The sequence below is a fragment of the Nesoenas mayeri genome (genome assembly GCF_963082525.1).
Source record: "Nesoenas mayeri genome assembly, chromosome: 14".
Lineage (NCBI taxonomy): Eukaryota > Metazoa > Chordata > Aves > Columbiformes > Columbidae > Nesoenas > Nesoenas mayeri.
In genome coordinates this window covers 8,243,165-8,263,457 of record NC_137556.1, presented here as the reverse complement: position 1 = coordinate 8,263,457, position 20,293 = coordinate 8,243,165, and the positions used below count along the sequence as shown (strand labels likewise).

At 42.7% G+C, this 20,293-nt stretch overlaps 1 protein-coding gene across 1 annotated transcript in view; it reads right to left on the bottom strand.

Moving 5' to 3' along the window:
• Positions 1-449: 449 nt before the first annotated feature.
• RASGEF1C (RasGEF domain family member 1C) overlaps positions 450-20,293 on the bottom strand; it is a gene marked incomplete at its 3' end in the record, with an annotated part of 28,437 nt that continues 8,593 nt past the window's right edge. Inside the window, exons 5-14 of the mRNA XM_080353217.1 lie at positions 17,294-17,506; positions 15,128-15,202; positions 11,487-11,582; positions 10,327-10,429; positions 10,146-10,225; positions 9,384-9,479; positions 4,433-4,528; positions 2,906-3,029; positions 819-891; positions 450-474 (exon numbers count right to left, since the gene is read on the bottom strand). Coding sequence (XP_080209343.1) covers positions 450-474; positions 819-891; positions 2,906-3,029; positions 4,433-4,528; positions 9,384-9,479; positions 10,146-10,225; positions 10,327-10,429; positions 11,487-11,582; positions 15,128-15,202; positions 17,294-17,506 — 981 coding nt within the window. The remainder of the gene's footprint in view (positions 475-818; positions 892-2,905; positions 3,030-4,432; positions 4,529-9,383; positions 9,480-10,145; positions 10,226-10,326; positions 10,430-11,486; positions 11,583-15,127; positions 15,203-17,293; positions 17,507-20,293) is intronic.

The following is a 20,293-nucleotide window of genomic DNA, read 5'->3' as shown; positions in this document are numbered from 1 at the left end:
TTTAATTTTACAATCCTCAGAGAGTTTAAAGAGCTGCTGTCTGAAGCACCTGCTTCTGAAATATTCATGTCTATTTCTTCTTCTCTTTTTCTTTTTTTTCCTTTTCTCCATTCTCCTTTGCAGTGCCATTGTTCTCAATGCTCCTGATTTTCTGTTTTATTTTCCAGAGGCAAAAATTACGGTGATCCTGACGCAGTTTGGGCACAGCCACAAATAGTCTGTTTGTCCTTCCTCTTATGTCTCATAGTTACAAAAGCGTCATTGTGCATACAGTTCTGTTGCTTTCAGTGGATGAATCCAGTTCATCCGTCACGTCAGGAAGTCAAAAAAAACAACAAAAAACTCAAACAAAAGAAATTGTCTAAATCCCAAACAGGCATCTTTGGAATCAGTAGTGCAAAATGTTTGCGGATTTCTTTTCCTTGACCTACTGCAATAATCTCTTATCTTCAAGTCTTTCCTAAAATAGAGGATCTGTAAATTCAAAACATAAGATTTTTATTTTTTTTCCAAAAAGGCAATAGGAAAGTATGGGGTTTGTTTGTTTTTATAATCACTCTCTTCAGATTCTCACAGCAAACCCTTACACATCTCTTACAGGAGATGTAGACTGTAGGAAGAGGGGATCCTTTAAATGGTGGATAGTTTGTGGTTACGATTAGCTTTTACCAGTGCAGCCTCAGCTCTGTAAATCAGTCTTAAATACAAAAGACCCCCATCAGAGGTCACATTTTATGTGCCAGCACTTTACAAGCTTTGACTATCAATGCAGCATTTGGGAGGTACTTTAGAAATGAGCTGATAAAAGGAGTGGTTACCTTAAGGATTTCCACCTGTCTTTTTCTGTCTGGTTTTCCGGACTTTCGCTTTCATAGGAAGCCAGATACAAACCTGGGAAAGGTAAATCTGTGTTATTGCAACAGCAACATTAAGCCCCTGTCTCTCTGCATTTCTGTGTGCCCTGTGTTGTACCACCCAGCAAGAGCAACTAAAACTTCCTGGTCCATCAGGTAGCTGGTCATCAACAGGACACTGATGTCCAGCTCACACATGTGCCTTTACAAAGCTGTTAGGTTAATTTTGATGTAACAGTAAAGGACCTCAGAGTTAATATATGTTAGCATGACCTTCCTATAATAATATTAAACAGTTAAATAGTCTCTGGTTTTGCATATAGAGATCTCAACCGATTTACTCCATCACAGCACTGTTACCAAAGTGTTATTTGAACATTTAAAAAGAGTGCACAAACTGGCAGCCAAACATATAAACTTTGTGAAATTAAGGATATTCCCATCATTTAACACAACTTTATCTTCCTCAATCTTTTTAAAGCTTACGGAGACATGGTATCTTAAATGGATACAAAACACCCTCAAGGTAAGAATGAGTTACAGGCACCAGAGAAGGAACACAGAAGAAAACAAACAAGTCCTTTTTGTCTGCAAAACTGCATTATAGGATGCATTTTATGATACCAAAATGTGTCTATGCTGTAGAGTCTCCTCTGCAAAAGCTGGCGTTGCATTAATAGCTCACTGTCTTCACAGACTTTTTAAGCAGGCTGTGATTTGTGTTCACACACATTTCCTCATTTGACTGTTTAAGCGATGCTTTATTCTTTAATACTGGAACCATCTCAGTATTCAAGTCCATATTACAATTCAATTGCATTTATATATCTGAGTGTTGGCCCACTATTCCTCCACACTGGGACAAGCAGAGTCCAGCTGCATTTCACGTACTGCTGCTGCATCTCTCTGCTGTATCCTCCCACCTTTCACTCAGGGCAGGTCTCCTGCTCCACACTTGCCCTGGGCAACGCAACAGGCTGCCCACAGCTTCTGCAAAGGGCACCTCATGCAAGCAGCAGGGATACAGGGGAGGGCATGAGAGACAAAAGCTGCAAACAATTAGTGGGTCGAGGTCATGCTTTTTTGTCCAGCAAAACTGTACTTTTAAACACCACTTCTGAGATATCCCTGACTTCGGCTTAGAGCCTAAAAACAGAACAGATGCCTCCATCCTATCTCCTTTTGATATGTATTACTTTAATCACATTAATTATTCTGTTTTGACGGTCTTAGGATTTAGGCAGGATTTCTGAAGCAGAATTTTGTGTTCTGAAGTACTCTGTGAAATAAAAACTGTCTGGTCTGATTAACTTGGATTAGGGGAGAAAACTGCCTATAGAATCAAGAAAAAATACACTGAACACCAGTTTAAGTTATAGGAACATAGCTAGAGCCAATTCTGTGCGTGACAATGTACCAAGAGGCAACTGACACAAATCAGTACGAAATGACACAGTCTGATGTGCTGGATACCAAATTGAAGAGGACAGATAAGTATAAAAAGAAAATCAAAAATAATTTCAGACCAGGGCTGTCATAGCTACAGCTTAAATGAATTACTAGAAAAGATTTTTCTTAAAAATTCTTTTTGGTAGATAACATTCTTTGCTGTAGCAGAGGAGGTCAGCTGGACTACATCGCCCTGGGCTGTCTTCACTGAAGAGATGACAGCGTGGGTTTGCAGAAGAGATTAGTTCTGGCTCCATCGGTCACAGAATGAGTGGCTAAGGGACAGCTGACATTCAGAGCAGCCCACAACATGGTTGTGTGGCCTCTTCTCTTGGTTATAAAAATAGGGCCACATTGGCAGCTTCCTAGATAGTGCCTTACAAAGAAGTGACACACAAAAGAGAAGCGATCAGGCAGCAGCTTCATGAGCCAGAAGGTTGTATTTGCAAAAACACCTTGCTAGACTGGGGATAAACAAACTGCATGACAGGAAAGAATCAGGACTGGTCAGTGAGAGAGATCACCAAAGCATGGAGCAGGGTGTTAATTACTAGTGCCGAAGAGACATATTTTCAATAATTACACATTGTACAGAATCTTACCATCTTCAGTAAAAATGGGAGCAGTATGCAAGTAGTGGATGATGTTAGGGTCTTGTTCAAAGGGACATTCCACTTGCTTCCATGTTATAAATTCTCCTACTTGCTTAGCCAGCTCCAGAAATTTCTATAAACAGAAAACGATTCCAACTCAGATTACAGTAAGATTATCTCACTAAAACAACCACATCCAAGCAGAAAGCTGGGATCCAGGATCCCTTGTGCCAAACACAAGGATATTAGGAGAAAAGAGCCCTGTACATTTCAGAGGGGTACATTTCACAGTCCATTACAGGGGAAAGAGAGAGGAAAGAGTGCGCTACCTTCCTTCTTACAAGCCGACTCTGTACCTAAATGAAAATGTATCCATAAGCAAAGTTATGGGTTACACACACGTACTTAAGAACAGAGGATGTAAACTTTGATGGAACGGGAGGGAGCAGAATTACATATAAATTCCATGAAATAGAGTGACTTCAACACCTTACAACTCTTTAGGTCTTGTACCAGTTCTGAAATAATTTAAGGCAATGCCAGGTTCAGTATTTTATGCATTACTCACTACCTCACAATGCCAATAACTGAAAGAGAAACTGAACACAACCAAAGTGATGCTGAAGAAATAATTTACAAAGAATTTGAGAGCTCAAGGACTATCATCTCATCATCATATCAGCTCATCTCTGCCCCTCCACCAGAATCCAAGAATTCAGCCCTCACGGTGCACAACTCAACACAGAACAGCCCAGTGCCTGCAACACTGCACCAGGAACGGTGTACTGGTGTAAATCCAGCTGCTCCAGCACACAACTGGCATTACTTGGGATATGTGACTAATACTGCCTAGTGCCAGGGCTGGAGGGGATGTAAGGCATGGAATAGTTTGGGTTGGAAGGGACCTTCCAAGGTCACCTAGTCCAACCCCTGCAATGAGCATGGTCAAGTCCTTCTACTGCATTTAGTAGAAATTTTTCTGTGTGAAACCTACAGGCAAGAGATAACACATTCAATTCCTCCCATCGGCGGCATGACATTCAGCTCATGGATACAGTGCCTCTGTGCTCTATATGTAATTCTGCTTGTATTCTAATTTTTATTTAATGACCACAGGTAATTTATGTCTTTGCTGAACTTCTTTATTAAGAATGAGAAATGGCTAAATGGCAGATGAAGTATAAAGCTTTCATATTGACTTGTGTGTAAGAAAAATAGTTTTCTATGTTTTTTGAAAAAGTCATCTTCCCTTCCAAGCCATACATATAATCATTTATACTGCCGACACTATATTTCTAACACTATATTTCTAGCAGCCAACGCACATCGAGCAAGTTAGGATGATCTGCTTGTAATGTTTGTATAAAATATACATATTAATTCTTTTAAAAAACATTCTGGGATTGCTTTAACTTTCATTTGAGATCGTCCCTTTTGGCATATTTAGGCTTGGTTGGTCTGCACTGAAATTGCAGGCACATGGTCTAGTATAGTGCTGTCAGAATAGGATAGATAAAAACATTTTTCAGATCTTACTTCAAAATTGACGTGTCCATTTGGAAGGCGATTAGCGCATCCTTCATTCAAAAAATAAATGTCTTTGATCAACAGGCTGAAGAAGGGGATCACAATCTGTGAAGAGAAATGACATAACTATTATCTTTCCAGTTCAATATTTTCTCTGCATGAAAGAAGAACTCAATCAGGAGAGAGGAGAAAAAAGAAATATTACGTTTTCAGCGTGCTATGCACTTAAGAAGCAGTAAAGTGACAGCCAAGCAAAAGGGCAGGAGGGTACAGAGACACGTTCAGCCATCAGGAGAATGTACACTGAAATGAATATGAACTGAACACAATGTTCACTGAACAGAATAACATGACTAAGAAAATGCTAATAACCTATTTTATTATCAGCAGCATCACTGTTTGATGACAAGATCAGACAGCAAAGAGCAAAATAAAATTGCGGAACTCTTCCTTTCTCTGTTGAGTCTGTATAAGCAAAGGTGTTGAATACACAAATCTAGCAATTTAAAGACAGCTGGGAACCAGAGAACCAGCATTGTCCCTGAACAAGGAAAGACAGAATAAAATTTGATGCCCAAGGACTTGTCTGCGAACAGCTGATCAGGAGCAGTTTCATTTTCAACAGCTCCATGCATGGCTACCTCTTGAGGCAAGTAATTTCCTTCCTGGTGCCTGATTAGTACAACCTGCTTCTCCAAATTAACCTGCAGACAGTAGGATTGACAATATTAATTTAGTTGACAGGAAAATGCCAAGAGTAGCCAGAGACATCACTGTAGCACTCAAAATAGGCCCTGGGCATCATCCAGGGCAAAGTGGCATATGGCACTGATCCAAGCCATATGACCAGAGTCAGGTCATAATTTGCTATAGAAAAAGTCCATTTCTAGGTAAGACTCCTGAAATTACTGGAATTACAACAAGGATGTTGTAATGTTTGACACCAGACATTCTACGGCAGAAAGCAGCAACAGTGCTCCTGAAGCATATACCCAGCACTTCAGCAGAGTCCCTCTCGGTCCTCATGTCACAACTCCGAGGGAAATGAAAGATAACACAAAGGACCAGTCCAGGACAAAGCTGACCCTCAGGGCTCTCCGGAGCCCACCCACCTCTCCAGCACTGGCACTGTGATAGAAAAAGGCCACTTGGAGGGTTAAGCTCTAAGGTCAGCAGCCACCTCTGTGGGCATTGCCCTGTGGCAGCAATACTGGTCTTTTAAGCCACTAAGTATAAACTCAATAACCATGAACTTCAAGGAAAGTGTCCAAATGTTTCCACTGTTCTATTTGTAAATTAACTGAACTGTAGCCTGTTTAGTCTGCACCGAAGTTAAAGTTCCTTCATGGCATGCAAGACCAGCCAAGGGAGCAATCCTCTAGTTAAGTATTTAATGTCGTACGGTTATTCCATCTCACGCTGTACATCAGCCGTAATGGGATATGAAATGGACCCAGAACAGGATTGGCAGCTGTTATTTTCCAGTCTACAGCCTCCACGATGCAACAGTGAGTGTGAGCAAGTAAGAAATGCAGAAACACTGAGGCAGAGGTCTACAAGCCACTGCTAACTCTGGCTGTGAAAACAGAAGTCAATTTCTGTTTTGGCTAAAATATTACATGCTAAAGATCTGCACCTCTGCTGGCTTTTTTGTGGGACAACCATAAACTCCATAACCTCAGGGCAATAGCCATAAGAAAGCCTGGACTGACACTCAAGAGTCACTGGAATTATCCTAATACATCCCACTGATGTAACATAGGAATGGAAACACAGCACAGCCTAACCTGCCCCCCCAAATGCTGAGCCCTCCTATCAGGGTGGAACAATTTCTGGTTGAACTGAGCTAAGTGTGTTTCAGCATCCATTTTTATATCATCCAACCTACATCAATCAACCTGAGGTAAAGAATACGATTCAGTCTATGTGGTTGGTCTTCTACCACAAATGATGATAACTCTGTAGCTGGTGTGGTCTTATAAGGTGGAAAGACACAAAGAGCTGAAACCAGACACTGATCCTCAGCTAGAAATTACTGCCAGGTTCTCTCTACATATTTTTAGCAGGCAGATGCGAGCTTGTTCTGCCCTGCTCCACACTGCCTGGGAGCCAGGGCACCATCATTAGTGGTACTAAACATAAACGAAAAGCCTTGCTGAGAGGGAAGGTACACGAATGTGGGCTCAATGCCAGGTCAAGCTCAGAGCATGGGCAGAGCTTGTTCTCAGCCAAAAGGCAGCAAAGACAGACCCTAGGATACCAGTTCTCTAGACGTTTCCAGGGGATTTCTGTCTTTGGGTCACCATTTATTTCCCCAATAAAAATATGTTACCCTGTATGTTTTGTTTTCCAAATTTCTGTAGGAAAAGCAACAAAAATGGATATAGTTATGCTCTAATGTTGGCTTCAATCCAGGCCCTTTACTCGCATAAAAACTGGGTTAGTGCCAGAAACTCAAATTTCACTCCCTTTCGATTCCCCCCGTGCCAGCCAACCCACCCGCATGCTGAAGGACAATTGTCTCCTGCAGAAAGAAGAAAGCTAATGAGATCAGACATGTTCTTCCTCCACAGTATCAGGCGGCAACAACACACAGTACCACACTGTCCGTACTCCCGACATTTCAAAGCCAGAAAAATGTCATTAGCACAATGCAAGGTTTCCCAGTGGAATGACTTAATTTTGGAGATGGCACAGGTCAGCTGACTGCATAGATAAAACCCAACTTAGCTCCTAACAAGCATACCCTTCTGAATTCTGCATTAAACATCAGCTCTTCTTCATTACCAGTTCTCTCACCCTGCACTTTGGCAGGTTTATTTCTGCTGCTGTATTGCATCTCTGAGCTTTGAGGGCTGCCTTGCCATGCCTTTTTGCACACCAAGAGAAGGGATGGATCTGAACGGTGAGGGCTGAGGGCGAGATGCGTGCACGGGGCCGGAGGAGGGAGGGTGCCCAGGTGCCTGGCTCCCCCTCTCTGAGGATGTCATTTAGCCCCTGAGCTGTGCTGCTGTTCAAGTACTGTGCAAACTCATCAGCCGGGACACCAGCCTTGAGGAGAGAAGAAGAGAATGTTTCTGGTGAGGCTGCCTGTTAAATATTAGCTCCTCTGAGCCTATGGGCAGTTTTTCTGCCTGTGACATAACCTGCTGCTTAGTCTGTTGGTCTGCGACAAGGATGATCCCTCCAGAGCATCTTCCTTCTCCAGCAGATGGACTGAAGCCTGGAGCTGCCAGCTGGGCTGCTGGAGTGGCCACTTGTGGAGAAGGGGGTGGAGGGGATGGGGATCTCAGACTCTTGCAAGGACACTTCAGTTTGAAGATAAAAACTTTCTTCGGGGTGAGCTCTGCCACAAGTTTGCCAAGAAACAACAGAATGTTTTCTTTCCAAAAAGTGATCATGTTCTATCCATTTTATTCAAACTCATTAAAATAAATAACATATAATCTTGCTTATAAAAAGGAACAAAATTCCTTAATTTCCATAGCAAGAATTAGATGATCTGCTGTCTCTGACACTGTAAAATACCCAGTGTGAGTAGCTACCAAATCATGTGCTTGTGCATTTTCTTGAACCACTGTTCAAGGGAAATAGAATATGGGCTTTTTCTCATGTAAAATAGATTCCCTTCAATCTAATAACCTCCCTGTCCTCAGTATTAACCAGCTAGAGGTAGAGATATGACAGAGATTGCTAACTTCCACAGGAAATTAAGTCAAACAATAAAGCAACTGGTTTGAATATATATGATGGTCAGAGAAGAACTAAACTACAGAAGCATCTCAGACCAACAGGTCCTTGCTGTGGTGTGCGAGTTAAAAGAACTTCTCTGCCGGTCACAAACATCCAAAGCCATCGTCTCTTTGCACAGAGAATTGTTTTACAGAACAACACAATGTACTCCCATTGCAGCTGAGTCAGCCTGAGACCAGATGCTGATCTCATTTCATTGTAAATGCCGTGAGATTCCATTAGCTTCAGCAGATTTACATCCAATTTGCAGGGATGCGAGATTAGCATCTGCCCTGGCTCCTCTAGTGAATGAATACTAAATTCCATATTACGCTTGTTCATGCAGTATCTACCTTACCTTAGCTATGCTCTGCGCATACGCAGAGATTACCTCTTCATAACTATGTGCAATTGCATTGTTAAAAACAAACCTTCTTTCATAAAATAAAAAAAAAAAGAGAACTTTAAGAAAACTAACAAGAAACACACCGGGGCACAAAACAGGAGGATTCTGCCCTAATATCTCATCAATCGTATTTTTGCAGCATCAGTGAGATCTCAGAAAGCCACATATCTGCCACGAACACTGATAAAACATCAATTCTTGTTCACCGAGATGGCAGCGACAACCAAATGAAATGGAAATTCATGAGGACAGAATTTCACCCCAAACCTGTTGCAATGGATTGAGATCAGACTTCTTTGCAGGACTTGAGGTAAGTCATTTTTCCCTAATGTAAGTGGAGAACCACCTGATACCCGAGTGCTGCGCCCTTTGCTCCCCATCTCAAATCACACACTGCACAACAACAGGGGCTTGTCTGCACCGGCTGGCACAGCTGGAACAAAAGCGCAGTTCCACCTGGGCCTGCCAGGCTGACGCCTCACACCAAAATAAAAGTCATTTTAGTTGGGAATACCCATTCCATCAGGCTTTTCAATCAATGTGAATTTTCAAGGGATACAGAGATACCTGCAATGAATTGTGTGTCCACATTGTGTGTCCTGCTCTCCCTAGTTCCCCAATGTCTGAGAACAAGTCCACAAAAGCCCCGTGATCCATTTCGGATTCCTTCCATTGCATTTAGCACTGCACGAGCCTTGCATTGGTGTCCCATGGAAGGGAGGAAAGCATTTGCATCAAATCTTTGAGCCCCAAACTCCCATCAGCAACGCACCCCATCCATCTGGAGATATTTGGTCACACCTGAGATGTGGTCACACCTACCTTCTCCCGGTTGCTGTGTGCGGTGAGTGATCGGTGAGCAGCGCCCCGCAACGCTGTTCTGTAGTTGTAGAAGTTACCAGTAGGGTCCATCTGGTGCTAAATACACAAAAGAAGACACGTTAGTTAGAAAGTGATCCAGGTTCTCTGAAGACAACTTCACTCCCAGTGGTAGCAAACTCTGAACAGAGCCTCGCCTCCTTCAAAAATCCACATACACACAAAAACCCCATGAGCCAAAGATACAATGAGAGACCTACAGATCATGGCTCTTTGTACCTTTGTTCTTTGTTTTTTGTTTTTCCTAACAGTTTACCAGGCTTTTATGTGAAGAATAAGGGCTGCACATTTTCCATATGCCAAATCCTAGCATCCTCTATACAAAAAACAACCTTGGAACTTGCTCACTCAACATCCAAGGTAGAGCTGGGGAGCTTTACACTCAGCATTGTGTGTACGGCCAAAGAAAACTGGCATCAGTGGAAGCACTATGGTTTGCATATAGGCTCATATTTTTGTTTTTGCCCCTCCTCCTATTTGTTCGAGTGCTCTGATTCCCCTCTATGTCTCAGCAGCTTCACACCTTCCCCACTACACTTTGGAACCTTCATTCAGAATCGGGCCCTCTGCCTGTGAAACATCCACAAACATCTCATACCTGGATAAAAATGTGAAAATTCACAAACAAAAAAAAAAAATCCAGAATATAATTCAATATAATTCAAGCAGTGTATTGGAATTTTTAAAATTTTTTATTTTTTTTACCTCAAGAATGAAAAACTTGGCTGTTTTCACTTTCGACCAAGTCTTCTTTAGCCTGGAAACTGGACTCATGTTCATTCCAGCTATGAATGAGAAACAAGAAAAGAAACCCATGGATCAGAGTCAGGTTTCCTTTTTCATCCATGACAGCTGATGGAGAGACCTGATCAGAAGCCATACTTACAAATGATTGCCATCAGCGAATTAAAATTCCCTATGTTAAAGCACTCTCGGGCAACGTCAATGAAAAATTCAATGACTTGTGCTCGCTGTTTCTTTTTTGCAGGCTGCAAATTAAAAGAAAAAAATATATGTAATAAGCAGAATCAGAATTTAAGTATTTATTACATACAGAGCAGGGGTACATGCAAAGCTTGGGTCATCTGCTCCCACTTACTGGCTCTAATTCCACCAGCTCAGTGGATGCTGGTGACCGCAGCCTCTAAAATCAAAGCTTTTGCTGCAGTGACACAGAAGGAATTAATGGCAATTCCCAGGCTTGTCTCAGTTAACGTCTGAGCGCTGTAAGAGGCAGCCCCGAAGCAGCGAGTGCCTCAGCTCCCTCCTGTCAGCGGGTACATCAGCACCGACCTTCCAAAGGGCAGGATTTCACACCCATAAAACAGCAGCATCTTTGTCCCAGAAAGACTTTGCTTCACTGCATTAATCCCTTTCCCATCTTCTGGCCCTTTCAGCAATAAAGCCAGGGCAAATGGTAGCTTGCATTTTAAATCCACATTTAACTGGACTGCAATCACCTCACCTTTTCCAAAGATGATCTTCAAATAGTAATGCTTTTGAGTCATGGGCTATCTAGGCTGTTTATACCATTACTATTCCTCCCTTCCATGCCCTTTTCAAAGGCGAAAACATTCATTTCATTTTGATGGGGCCAAGTTAAACAAAACAAAACAACTATCAAGTTAAAAAAACACTATTCACAGCTACAGTAATGGGCAGCAGAACAAAGAGCCATGCAATGGGAATTCACAGGCACAGAGCTTTGGGATGACAGATAACAAATACTGCTTCACTAGAATATTTTCCAGTAGAAATCTCACAGGATAAATTCAAGGCATTTCTTCCTCTCTTTTTCCCTGCAGGGTTCATTATTCCACACTCTACTCCTACTACATCAAGAGAACAGTGCGTCCCCCGTGTGTCACCATTTGCAATGTGTTTGTCATTTATCAGGTCGCTTCTGCGAGTGCGTTATTACTAAAACTTACCGTCAGCTGCTTAGCGGGGTCATTAGAAATAAATCCCCAGGTTTGCTTATTAATGTGCGGTCTCAAACTGGTATTTCAGGCATGTGGTAAAATATGTCACATAATTTTCACTTACCATGCAAATTTCTGTTGCCACAAGATAGCAGAGTCTATTGAACCATTTCACATAGGCCTCAAGGTTACTCGTCTTCTTCTGTTCACTGAAACAAGTCTGGGGAGAAAAAAGCACAGAGAGACATTTAACTGTGTTTCGTATAGCTGCCTGATTGCTAAAATAAATGCCACACAAAGGTAACTATTGACATCAAGGGCCCCTTTCAAAAAGTGCCTGGGTGGGGTGTGGGTGCACAGGGTCCAGCTGAGCGTGTCACACGGCACAACTCACACCAGTGGATAGAAGACGCCCCCGTTTTGCCTACAGCAAGTGTCCAGCAACACAGTCTGCACTGACCCTTGTTCAGTGGGATAGTACCAGCCAGGGCATTGCAAGGTGCACACAGCAAACGATCTGCAGAAAAAGTAAGACACGCAGATCTTCCACAGCACACTCTGTTTGTGCCTTTGATTCTAGGACTTCCTGCACTTTAGTAAATGCAATCACCCATGGTCCTTTTTTTCTGGAGTGGAGAGACTGTAATTTAGTGAACAACAGATCAGCAAGAGAAAACACAGTTCTACTTGCCTCTTCATGGGAAAAAAATATTTCCCTTATTGACTTTTCAGGATAATAGGCTCTCTAGTGACCAGCTCTCTTGGTGGCTGCTCTTGAACAGGTCACTGCCATGCCAGAGATCCTTCCCTGATAAGAGGCATTACAAGAAGTGCATTTTTCAGTTTTTCATACGAAACTTAACATAAATTCCCATAATGGATCCAGGCTGTGGGAGCAGATACTTGGCTGAACTCTTCCAGTTCCTTTGACATCAGCAGATAATTTGGCTTCAGCAGAGTTGATAGGGCAGTTCACACAGCCTGAAGATGTTGCTTGGGATTATAAGAATTCAAGTCCTTTTCCCAGGCCCAAATTCTTACGCTTTCCATCTAGGACACACTGAGTTCATGTGATTTATCTGAACGTTCATTAACATCCACTAGAGGGTATCAGAGAATACTAATTTTTTGTTTCAATGATGATTTCCCAGAGCTACCATACAGACATGCCACTAAGAAGAATATCACAATGCATGGACATAGATCCATTAATGTAAATGGTATTACCTGTACTATGTGAGTTAAACAAGTGACTAAAACCCCTTCAGAAATAGGGCTTAACATATTTCCCAAGATAATTCAAAGTAAAAAAATATTCACCTGTGATTCTGTATACAGGCATGTTTAGAAACAGAAATCACAGTACCATGATATGGAGCAAATATTAACAAGCCTGAAATTCTTATCAACTTTATGAGTAGAGCAGATATACAATAAAAATATATTTTAAAAGCATCTCAAAAGTAAATGTCAGCAAGCAGCCGGTAAATATCAACCAAACCAAAGGAAACTCAAAGCAGCCCCAGTCTACCCATAGCAGTTGGTTTTCATTCACTCTGTGGTATTCTCCTGTTCTCTGTTATAGCAAAAAGTATAGAAAACCTAGGTTTTGTTCTGAATACGCTATTTTCATCCCAACACTGCTGTCCTGTGCCAGGCCTTAAAAACCACAGCTAACAGCACAAAACTTGTGAAAAATGTGCAACAGTTAAAGTGGAAACAGGCTGCTTTTTAAAGGTTAAGCCTTAGAAATGACAGCAATATTTAGCACCTCCCCAGCATCTTCCATCTGCAACTCAGAGTGCTTGATAAACATTCATCAGTGAAACCTTTTGAAGTCCTCGCGCAAGAAAAATGTTTGATATGATCTCCAGCTGGAGGGAATTCAGACCAGTTCCCTGTGGTTAACAGGGGTGGTCTCCATGGGTGAGGGACTGACAAGGGTTGTGCCGCGATGTACAACGTTCTGGCAGGTCTCACATGATCCCTCTAGTCCCTACCTGGTGCGGAGGTTCTGCTAAACCATCGCTGGGACCTCCGCTCAGCCCAGGGACTGGGTGGAGAAGAGCTGCAGACTGCCTTGACTTCCATCAGCCTTGCTGACTTGAAGCCAAATAATGTGTTAGTGCCATGACTTGTGTGGAAATGTTACAGCAGTTTTGTTTAAACTAAGTAGATCCTCCTGGGGGAAGTCATAGCTTTGAACTCAGAAGACGATGCAGTGGGGTGTCCCTGCTTTCCACTGGTGATTTTCTCTGTTATCATGCACTTCAGTGAAGTCACGGACCTCCTACTGGGCAGCACCTCAGTGTTCAGATTTGCAGTTGAACAACAAGCATAACTGCCACATCATCTGTTGTGGTCTGCCAAGATGATTTGCTCAGATTTCCCATTCCACCATTATTTTCAGGTTCTCTGCCTTTCATTCCAATCCTTCCTGTCCACCATTGCTGATGTTTCCTTACATTTATCTTGTAACCTCAATTTCTCTTCATATCTTGGTGATATTCTGTGCTGGCCTTGCATTTGAAATTCCAGTTATAGCTACAGCCCTTGCGTGTACGTTAGTTTATTACTGAACATTTCCTTCTTCCTCTCAGCATCCCTCCCCCTCTATAGCTTTATGCACTTTGATTTCACTCACTGCTGCCTCTCTCCCACTCTTCCAAAATTCACTGAAATTTAGTGCCCTCAACTGATCTCTTTCATTTTACTTTGCAACACATATGACAGCTGTTCATTTTCAGTCTTGTCCCTCACGTTTGCAGCAGGTTGCTGAAATCTCACTGTGGCTGGTTTGGTATTTCATGTTTCTGACACATCTTTGCTACCTTGGGGTTCCTTCCTAAAGAATGTGATCAATGCACAGAAATACCATCTCTGTGCACTCCCCTCTCCCTGGAACTAACTGCAGAATCTCCATAACTCCAATGACAAAAGGAAAGAGCCCAACGTTGCACTTTCAATTCATTCACCCATCCATCCATCCATCAATTTTTTCACCATTCCAAGCTATTCTGGTGCAGCACTATAAACAGAGGTCTTCCTGTTATATTTGTCATCCAGCAATGAAATTCTGCCATTGATATATGATGTCAGTGGGAGCCCATATGCACTTCTGGGGAAGAATTTTATTTTCTGGCAGCATGTGAAATCTCAGACTCTCCCTCTCCAGCCAGGAATTCTCTTTCCTTATTGAGGCACTCACCAAAACGCTGCTTCAAACCCCACTGGAATCAGTGGAAAGACTCCAACTGGCTTCCATGGACTTTGGATGAAGCCCTGATCAGGCGCTCCATTCCCTGCGGTGCTTTGGGTTAAAAGCTATTGTGTGGAGAGAGAAGAGTACGTTGATTCATGACGCACTGACTCATTGCTGTGGTGTCTGGGCACACACTAGGGGCATTACATCACGTCCAGAGTCTTTATGCTTTCAGTGCTGGGAACAGACGTTCCCTGGCTGTGTGCAGCCGTGAGCCATCTGCCCTGGTCAAAGCAGGTGAGGAGGAACAAGCCAGAAAGCAGAACATCAGGGAGCTGCCCAGTCTCAGGCCAGGATGTACTCTCACCAGGAAGGAATGGCAATAACCTGCCAGTGCCGGCTCTACCAACAAGTCCCATCCTTGCCGTGAGAATACAAGTCATCAGTTGGCCTGGCCATGGTCAACATGTGCCCCAGGCCCTGGTCTGATGGATCACATCCCACCAGTTCATGTAGAACAAACTGTCATCGCAGGAGACACTTTGCATACAGACAAATCATACCTTGGTGCCATCCAGAGGGTCTTTATGTACAAATGCCTGCACAAACTCCTCGGGTCCAATGTGACTTAGCCTTTCCTATTAGAGAGGGCAAAAAAGACAGAGAGGAAGAAATAAGAAAGCACCTCAGAAACTATTCTGTTCCCCTTGGTAAGACATCCCCACTATCTGTCAGCTTTGAATGGTGTCACTGAACTGGTAGACAGCCAACTAGCACCGGACATTAAAATTCATAAGAACAATTAGAGTTATTTCAGCAGAAAGAAGAAAAGGAGAATAAATATGTCTCATTACTGACAAGACACAGTTAAAGCCCCCTCTAGTGCGCAGAGAGAAAGGCGCTGGATGCACAGGTGTCCAACTGGGAGCCAGCAGACCTCAGTTCTGTGCTTGGCGCTGCCACAGACCTGCTGTGCTCCTGCAGAACTCAACAGCCTCGTTCCCCAGCTGCTAATATGGTAGCAATGCTGTGATCTGGTAACCCCAGCAATCCGGTGCTCAGGTGAGGCTCAGGTGATGGCCCAAGGTGGTGGCTCTGTGCCACTGGGGAAGGAAGGCACTAAAGACACACAGGTCACATTAAAGGCGTCGCTTACACCATAGTGTCCCAGGCACGATCCAAAACAAGATTAACCACAGCATCCAGGTCTCTCTTAGTAAAGAACAGTCCACCTTCACCAGCTCCTGAACAAACCTGGCAGTTCCAGCCACACCACTGGCCTTCTTTTTAGGCTTTTCAATTCCCTTAAACATGTTTACTAGAAAAAAAAATATTTGTTGTAGGCTATAAAGGTATTTCAGAAGAGATATTTTGGAATTCCTACACCCCAAACTTAGAACACTCAAGCAACAATTAAATTAATAGTAGTTTTGCTTAAGTGAAAATTTTATGGCTACTCCTGTGCCATTTGTTTTGGCTTCTCACCTTGCCACTGATAACAGTATAGGACTCTTACTAGTTAATAACTGTTATCAAATAAATAGCAAATAATTTTTACTAACAAATAAGCTTTGGACAGTTTCAGTGCAGAGTAGCTGGTGTACCCAATGCAGTAAGTGAAAGAGAAGGCACAGAGTATTTATTACAGTAAACTGAATGAAGACCTCCAGCTGTATGAGTTTTAAAAGTGCAGCAGTGCCCCAGTTACAAGGAATCTTCCCTTGGAAGACAGTTGTACTGTAGAGGAAAAGAAAAGCAAGCAAAACTCCCCAGGCAAAAAGACTTCTACTCTTTGGCTTAAGCTATATAAAGCAAAGAAAGCCAAACCTGCACATTCTGAAAACTAACCAAGGTGAGATGATCCTAAATTTGGGGTTTCTGAACTATTCCGTTGCTTCACAAATAGAATATCGACTACCTTCAGAATTCCCAAGGCAATTCCATGATATTCACTCCAATCCACAGTCCATTTCATGGTTTGTTATTCCAGCCTTCCTCTCAAGGATGAGCACTGTCTACAGAAGGACAGGCAGCAGGGAATCATTACAGCATCAAGAATTCTGCAGATGGCAGCAATGCTTTGTGTACTTCTGTGAACGCCCAGGAGGTCTACAAGGAGGACCTGAACCTGGGCGAAGGGTGTGCAACCCAGTCTGTCCAACATCTTGGTACTGCCATTGGAGCGACTATGGTCAAAAGCCTGTTTGAGAGTGAACTGCAGTCCAAGGAGGGAAACAGCAGACTTTGTGTGGGTGGTATTTGCACAGCCTGGGATGTCCATGCACAAAGTCCAAAAGGGAAGAACATAAAATGCATCAGACAACTCAGATGCTTTGTGTATCTGTAGGAATGGATTCGAACTGTTAAAATTTCTTGCAAAAGGCCTAATGACCAGCCATTTCAACAGCACCTTCAGGTTTCGAGGCTTAGAGCACCTTACAGAACTGAGAATGTCTTGACCTTCCTGAGATTATAAACTCACATTTCACAAATAAGCAAGCTGAAAAAGGAAAGTGACCTACTCCAAGATGCACAGGAACACTCTGATATATAGCTTGCTTCCCAAACACCTCTTAACCTGTCAAACCCTGCTGCCTGCTGCAGTGCTGATACAGCACGGGATGTGCTGCAGCAGTGCAGACACCTTCTGGTTGTGTCTGGAATACTTAGCAGCTGATGGCTTAAAAGAATATCTCTGACTGCAGAAGTTGGGAACCATTCCCACGTACCAGCTCCACATGTGTCAGCTGCTGAGCCAGAGTATAGGGGTCACTGCAGACGCTCAGGATTTCTCTCTGAATTGATGGAGGTTTAGTTTTAAAGGCAACCAGCTTATCAGAGACAGCAGCACTGATCTTGACAATCCCTTCTTGCCCGTGGCTGAGGGTTGCAAGCTTCTGATTCAAGGTTTGTAAAAGCTGATTCATCTTTTTCCAGTAGGCCTGGAGAGACAGGGAGAGAGAGAAACATAAACCACCCACAGAACTTGACAAAGGAGTGTTTTTATGCTGAATTTTCCCTTGTGCAAAATACTTCTAAGTCAGCAACAGGTTACCATTTTATTTTCGACAAGCCTATTTCAGAATAGCCAGTTGGCTTAATTACAGTTCTGTGCTCTGGACCACAGAAACAGACTGCAGTCAAGAGCAGAGGCAGGCAGGACTGGCGGGTTGGGCTGGCACCGGCACTCACGTATTCCTGCCAAGATCAGGATCAGAGGAGAGGTAATGCTACAACAGGAGTTATTGCAGCTTTCTAGAGCACAGCAGCATTCAGTAGCTATGCTTTATGTCAGCTACGTGTTGGCCAAGAACTCTACCTGTGAGTGGTGCCTCGTCAACTCTTAGATATTAGGAATAAGAAATGTTTTGAACACTGTTCATCGTTTGTAAGTCTCCATCCTTTTAAGCTGAGGGCAGCAGAAGCATACTGCGACTCGCTACCCAGTTGGAGTGGTCTGAGCATCGTGTGGCTTTGAGTATTTAATACTCAAAATGTTAATTTCTACTGAAGGAAGCTCATATCGTATTCCAAGCACAGCCATGGGTTCAGCAGAATGATCATTACTAAGTTGCTCAGGTTGTTTTCAGAGCTGGAGCAGCTCTTTACAGACAATGAGTGAAGCCACTGGCCATAGATGATGGGCAGAAAGAAATGCCTTCAACTCTTCATAACTGACAGATGCAGACATAAAACTGAGATTAGTGAGAGAACTGAGTACCTAGAAGGCAGGAGGGACTTGTCATGGAGGATGACAACATGGGTTCTATTTGGAAGTAAATCACATAGGAGAAGGGAAAATGGAGGAAGATGTAAAAATAAATAATTGAAATAATTTCTAGAAAATTAAAAACATTCTTTCCATTTTTATCTGTTCCTGATGTATAGTAGCTTCAAGGAAAAGAGACTACTGGCCTTCTTCATGGAATTTCTCATTCAAACAGATGGTCACACTTTTGATTTACAAAGACTATCCTGGATCTAAACTACTGAACATCAGCTAAATATTTCTCTGGTTTATATCCAGGTGTGTTTGCAAATCTCAGCATAGCTTATCAAGCTCTATGAATAGAATGTTTTTTTTTTACTGGATGCTCAAATAGTGACATATTTGGTATTTTGTGAACATATTTTGTAAACAGGAGAATTAATTTGGGGTGGCGGGGGGCAGGCACAGCACTTAAATCCAAATCTTCTACAGAACATGAAACATTTGGCTAAAAAACTTTTAGCTGAAAACTCAGTACTTTTTCAAAAAGGAGTCTGGATGAGAAATCTTGGACCAGCCATGTCTGTGCAGCATCAAATTCTTCACTGTTTGGATGAAAAGTCAAAAAGCAGTATAAAATCGCTTGGAAGACATACATATTAGCCAGTCTTTCAATAAATCCTTATCACGAGATCTAGTTTCACCTAGTTTTGTAGGGAATACAGTATAATAATGCAGATATAGGCAATGGTAAACAAAGACTCAGGTAAGCCAGTCACCTAACAAAGAATGAAATAAGAGAGACCCTTAATGGACACAAAAGAAAAATATTCAGCAATCAGAGCTCTTGAAGAGATTCACAGAAAATCGGTTGGGTGCATCCTTGCCTAGAAAGCTTTTCTGTGCATGCTGGGGTAGAAATTAAAAAATAAATCCTGCTTTTGCTCTTTTAAAAGCTTTTCCTGCCTTCTTTAAAATATGTTCACTAAGTGAAAACAACATTGTTCATTACCTTCAACATGCTGGTAATTACCTTGCCACAAACTGACCCCCCATTGTAGAAGGGCTGCATGCTGGACTCTATCAACCAATTTCATTTCGTTGCCACATTAACAGTCAAAAGAAGCATACTACTGTTTAATATTTAAAGAAAATGTTTCGTTCTTAACTGGGAAAGTTCCTCTGAAGACGGCAGGTCTCAGCAGGCGGCTTAGGAACTCCAATTTTAATTAAAATTTCTAACTCTAAATGCAAATCACAGCAGTTACTAAGAAATGCTTCTCAGCATGGAAACCTTTCTAAGCGCATCGCAGAGCCTTTGGAAAGTGGACTCTACAAAGGACAGGAGCGCACACTGCAGAGGAAAATCCTGCATTAACCTACATGGACTAGATGACCTCACAAATCTTTCATTTCTATGATCCGCAACGGGAACAACTTTCTTCCGAGCAACTAATGGGTACCACCACTCTTCCGTGCTGTCCCTTAAAAAAGGAAATTTGCAGGATATGAGCTCTTTCTTATATTAATTATTGATTTTGCCCAGGCATAATCATGTGCAGTTACAGTGCCTAGCAATATTTGAAAAGCAAAGCTTTGCCCCCCAAGGCATCCATAAGCATTGGTACACAGCTGTGCCCACTCCAGCACGAAGGCATGCAGCACTTGCTCAGGTTAGGCAAATAAACTTCTGCTTTGTATGCAAAAAGTTGATTTTTAGCATTTACGGCTCTTCATCACGCCAGCAACTGCTTTTACAGAGCCATAAAGCCTCTGTTCTCTGCCTTTTTGGCTGGTTCCTTCCTTCCCGTGGACGTGGTTTTGGTGGGTCTGTATGGGTTTGTCTCGCTTCAGATGCTGAAGGGCTGTAAGGAACCTTTCTTGGTGGTTGGTAGGAGCAAGTTCATTGCCTCTTCCCCTTGAGGGAAAAGTCTCACTGCGCTGGTCAAGGGAACTGAGGCCACTCCAGCTCTTTCTGAGAGTCCTTTGTGTTCCTTTCACCTCCATCAGTGCCATGCAG